At 43.3% G+C, this 5349-nt stretch overlaps 1 protein-coding gene across 1 annotated transcript; it reads right to left on the reverse strand.

Annotated features, from left to right (window-relative positions):
* Positions 1 to 1907: 1907 nt before the first annotated feature.
* Positions 1908 to 4274, reverse strand: LOC115377770 (tripartite motif-containing protein 16-like). The gene is made up of 2 exons (XM_030077776.1): positions 2553 to 4274; positions 1908 to 2413 (listed from the first exon to the last, which is right to left on the reverse strand). The coding sequence occupies exon 1, from the start codon at positions 4272 to 4274 to the stop codon at positions 2604 to 2606; it is 1671 nt and encodes a 556-aa protein (XP_029933636.1). The 3' UTR covers positions 1908 to 2413; positions 2553 to 2603.
* Positions 4275 to 5349: the final 1075 nt, after the last annotated feature.

Below are 5349 nucleotides of genomic sequence, written 5' to 3' on the forward strand. Positions count from 1 at the left end.
CAGATATAGATACAGATAATTTAGATGGTTGAACAGATACAGATACAGATAGTGGTGTACTCGCTCATCCCTAATTATTACTATTATTACAAGGGGTGGAACAAATAACCGATTTGAATCAGAAATTCAGTTTGGCTTTAAAAAATGTGAGTGCATCGGAGCTCGGGCCCCTGAATCGGTCTAAACGTAGCATGAACCGGCCGATTACAAAATTATAAATGGGTTTATGTTGCTGATGCAGCTGCTGACAGCTGTGTTGCTCCTTGTCTGCATCTCCCGCTCTCCCTCTCTGACTCTCTCTCTCTCGCCCCCTCCCATAAAATTCTCGCGAGACTTGTCGTCGTCGCGTCAGATAGCGCTGTGTTTGTGAGGGAAGGTTTAAAAAAAAAAAAAAAACGGCTGACTCGGACACAATTCACAACGCACCGGCAAGCTTAAAGTCCAAAGTCTGAAGAACGTTTTTGATTTTATATGATGAATGGAGCGCTGGATAAAAGCGTCCCCATATGTAAAGAGGGTAAAGCCGCACTAAGACCACCGGCAGTACGACGAATCTCAACACTCACTTGAATATTGTTTGTTTTTTCATTGCCAGAGGGGCTTTGTAAAATTCTTACAGTGACACTAATAAACATGACAACAATTTACAAATATACTCATGGGGGCTGGAGGTATTGTAAGTGAGTGGGACAAGACCCACCCACTTTTTAGGCCCAGTGATATCGGACCCACCCACTTTTAAAGTCTGGAAATGAAGGCATGTTCAGCGAGCTGTCAGTAAAATGCATTCCGTGGCGCTTGCTCTCTGAGAGAATGGTTAAAGAAACTCCATACCACGTTTTGGCTACTACCTTGTCTGCCGCCCTGCACTGACTCAGATCTGTCCCGTTGCAGTAAAGCTCCATATGCCAGGTTTTCCCTGCTCTGTCCCTCTGCCGGTCCCAGGCGGGCTGACGTCAGACAGACTGAGCAGCACATGGAGGCTCTGCACACAACTGGCTCTACAAGCTGTACTGCAGGGATACTCAAAGTCCAGCCTGTGACGCAATTTTGACGGCCCACCCCAAGCAATCAATCGAAAAATAAAAAATAAAATGATAGAATACAACATAATAATATTAAAATTGATAAGATTTTTAAGTTGTAATAAAGATATTATCTTATCAGCCCGAACAGAAAACTCTGCAGAAATTCTGTGTAATCTGAAAACAACAGTGTTGCAGGAGCCATGCAACCCCCCGTCTGTGGCTAATGTCATACCGTGAGGTGGAACACCCAGGAGAGCCGGATTCTCCAAAGAGTGCTGTGTTGTGTGTTCAGCAACACAAGGTTAACAATCTTTTAAGTTAAATGTGTGCATGCATTGACCAGACATCAACTCGCAGGTGAAATAATTACTCTTGTCAGTTTTGTTCAATCATTAGCCTAATAACATATCATTTTCAACTTTTATTGCTATACCAAAATAATCGCTGAATAAATAAAGTAAATAAATAACGTTAATGTTACCTCAGTTAATGAGGTAACAAATAAACAACACTTTATTTCAAAGTGTTGTTTACACAAGAGGATGCATCAGTAATTAAATCCCCCGAACTTCTGGTTTCATATCAGAAGAAAAATGGGAATGGCGTCCACAATCCCAGGTGAAGAAAACACAGTTCAGTTCTGAGCTCAAAGTGTCGATCAAAGCTGGTTTCATTTCATCCCAGACACAGAAAAATGTCATAAATGACTTTTGAATGCAGGTATTTCTCCCTCCTGTCACTTTGTCTTTTCTACTGTTCATGGAGGGCGTTACAGCACTTCTTTGTGTTTCAGCAGCTAAACCAGTCAAGACATGCTGTCCTGTTATTGTCAGATTCTCTTCAGCTGGTTGATAGACTTTCTGGAACAAGAACAGAAGAAACACTGTTGATTCTTGGAAATATTTTTTATTGATTTTCATAAACATTCACTTGGCTGACACACCTAATCAGTAAAATCTCATAACAGGCGTTTCTCTCTCAGCAGTCACGTGATTCTCACACTCGACCTGTTAAACCAGCATGTCAACAAGAAGAATCATTTCATTTGCAGTGCATTAAAAAAAATCATAGTTCCAAAGTACTGGAAACCAAATCAACAAACAGCTGTTGAGCTACAAAGAAGGACGAGTGCAAACACACTTCTGACTCCATTAAGCAGCAAAACAGGAAGAGCAAAAACATGTTACAGGAAATATTGAGTGAAATTAAGAATCATAAAGATCCTCTTCAACAGTTTAATCAGTGATATTTTTTTACATTTCCCTGTGAAGTGCAGTTCATTTGGCTTCTCTCTACTGTCGACTGATGGAGTTCAACCCTTATCCACCACGGCTGAACAGACCAAGAACACAATGTGCCACAGGTGACGTCTGGGAAGTGCAGGACTGACAAACCACAGCAATGAGCTTTTAGCAGCAAAATAAAAATGAAATAAAATATTTTGCAGAACAATCAATTTAAAATGAAGACATATATGTGCAGATCTTGATTAAAAAAAAAAAAAGAACAGAAACAAGTGCTTACCAACACAGATGTTATAGAAATAGATGACAGGACTGCTTTAATCCCTCCTGTCTACTTGAGCTCACAAAACTCTGCAGTGGCTTCACTTCCAAGCGCAAGTCCGGCATGGAGAGGCTGAGTGAACGTGGTCTGGACTCTGTGGAGGAGAGTCATGGTTTCAGAGACGCTGTAGAAGGACAGAATACCTGCTCTGTGATCCAGGTACACTCCCACTCTGGAGGACACAGGGAGTGGGATTTTAGTTTGGATATTGTTGTGTCTGAAGTCACAGTTCATGTTGGAACAATCCAGTGACCAAGATTTGTCATTGTGTCCAAATCCACATTCAACTCTGCTCCCTGTTCTGCTGATATCCTGATATGAGACTGCTATATAAACTCTCCTCTTCCACTTCACCTCCCAGTAACAACGTCCAGTCAGACTCTCTCTGCTCAGGACCTGATGGCACAAATCAGTAAATCTGTCTAGGTGTCTGGGATATGACTGTTTTTCTTCCATTCGTGTTGCTTTTCTGTTCCCCTCAGATAATGACAGCCATGTGTTTGCTGTGTTTGGATCCAGTGTGATGTGACATGAATATTGTAAGAGCTCAGCTCTGGTCTTGGGCTCTGGTTGTGGCAGTAGAACATCCACTCCAGTCACTGTCAGTGAGATCTTGGACCGTTCCTCACTAAGAAGCTCCTGTAGTTTGTCTCTCAGCTCGGACACAGCTGCAGTCACATCCTCAAAGTAGCTCAGAGGACGGATGTTGATGCTGGGTGAGTGTGTAGATTCACTGAGACATGAGAGCGAGGGGTAACTCTGTAGAAAATGGATGTGATCCTGTGTGTGTGAGAGCTGCTCCAGCTCAGCGTCTTTCCTCCTCAGCTCAGCGATCTCCTGCTTCAGCTTCTCCTCAACTTCTTCAGCCCGACTCACTTCCTCTTCCTGCTGGGATCTGATCTGCTGCTTCACATCAGACCTTCTTTTCTCAACCAAACGGATCAGCTGAGTGAAGATCTCCTCACTGTCCTCCACTGCTTTATCAGCAGAGCGACTGATGGCCTCCACCTCCTGCTGAAGCACCTTCACGTCTTTCTCTGTGTCCTGGATTCTCTGCTGGATTTTTTGCCGACTCAGCCCGAGCTCTTCCTGCCTTTTGGTCCTTTCTGCTGCAGCTGAGACTGTGTCGTGGCCTTTATGTTCATCCATGGAGCAGAGATAACAGATACACTGCTGATCAGTGCGGCAGAAGATCTTCATCACCTCATCGTGACGAGAGCAGATGTTCTCCTGAAGCTTCACGGTGGCTTCCACCAGCTTGTGTTTCTTTAATGGAGCTGAATCGTAGTGAGGCTGGAGGTGCTGCTCACAGTAAGAGGCCGGACACGTCAGACAGGACTTGAGGGCTTTCAGTTTCCTCCCAGAGCAGACATCACAGGCCACATCTCCAGGTCCAGCATAGCAGAGATCAGGAGGAGCAGCTTGGAGTCCCATCGTCTTCACTTCCTCCAGTAACTCTGCTAACATGGTGCTTTTCTCCAGGACAGGCCTCGGTGTGAAGGCTCTTCTGCACTGCGGGCAGCTGTAGATTTCCTTGTGCTCCTCTCCATCCCAGCAGTCTTTAATACAGCTCATGCAGTAGCTGTGTCCACAGGGAAGAGTCACCGGATCCTTCAGCAGATCCAGACAGATGGAACAGCAAAACTTTGCAGAGTCCGGCTGAATTCCTCGCTGAGCCATTTCCCCTCTCAGTCACAGTGAAACGTCTGCTAGTTTCACTTTCTATCAACAGATAAGAGTTGTGCTCCGATCCAAAGCAAACAGCAGCTTTTCCTCACAGTCACTCGCTGATCTGCTGTAAACGGGCTTGTGGGCTCTTGTCCTTCACACTGTGTTGTTTCCACTCGTCTTTAAACTGTCAGATCTGAGAAGCAGGAAATATCTGGGCAGAATCGAACTCGTAAAGTTTGAAGTCAGACAGAAGAGGGAGGGGTTCAGGTGTTTGTTCATTCCAGGAAGAGGAGCTCTCTTAAAGAGGCAGTGTGTGTTTAGCTCTTATTTACAACATGAAGTGAAGTTTAGGACAGAAATAATTCAACTGTTCCATCTCATTTTCATCTTCAACCAATAGCTAATATGATCTCCAGTTATATTATGAGCCTCCTGTCAGTGACAACTCAGTCAACACAACAGATCCAACAGATAGAAAATATTTTGTAAGAAAGGTGGTAAAAAAAAAAAAAAAAAAAAAAGTCTAGAGTGACATAAAGAGACTTATGGAAGTGAAACAAAACTCCATTCATGCTGCAACACTCCTTTAACCCCTTCAGCTCCAACTTCCTCCTAAAACTGCCCCATAAAAAGCTTCAAAGTTAGAAAAAATGTTTGTTTTCCCAAAGTCCCACCATGTCACATAGATATCCAGACTGTATGTACCCCCCAACATCTGTCACCATCTGTCACTGTAAAGATAGTGCAGACTATTTAAGTAAGACACAGGGTTTAGAAAGAGATTGGATAAGTTGGCCGTACTCGTCTGATTGCTAAAGCTGACATGAACACCCACCCCCCACCCCACCCTACATAAGTTTTTACATACAATAGAAGGAAAATGAAATGCATGCACCAAAAAGTTTAGCATATACCTATTTAGCTTAACAGATTATGTATTATATTAAACAGCTGAGAAGGAAATAATTGGATTAGGATTAATTTAGCGACCCCAGATACACTCCTGATTAAAATCTTAAGACCAGTTGAGAAATTGCAAGAATTTACATTTTGCACTGTTGGATCTTAAGAAGGTTCTAAGTAG

This window comes from Myripristis murdjan, chromosome 19 (genome assembly GCF_902150065.1).
Source record: "Myripristis murdjan chromosome 19, fMyrMur1.1, whole genome shotgun sequence".
NCBI classification, from domain to species: Eukaryota; Metazoa; Chordata; class Actinopteri; order Holocentriformes; family Holocentridae; genus Myripristis; species Myripristis murdjan.

Bases quoted from the DNA above. Each gene is read 5' to 3' on its own strand.
- LOC115377770 (XM_030077776.1), bottom strand. From the start codon at position 4,274: ATGGCTCAGCGAGGAATTCAGCCGGACTCTGCAAAGTTTTGCTGTTCC.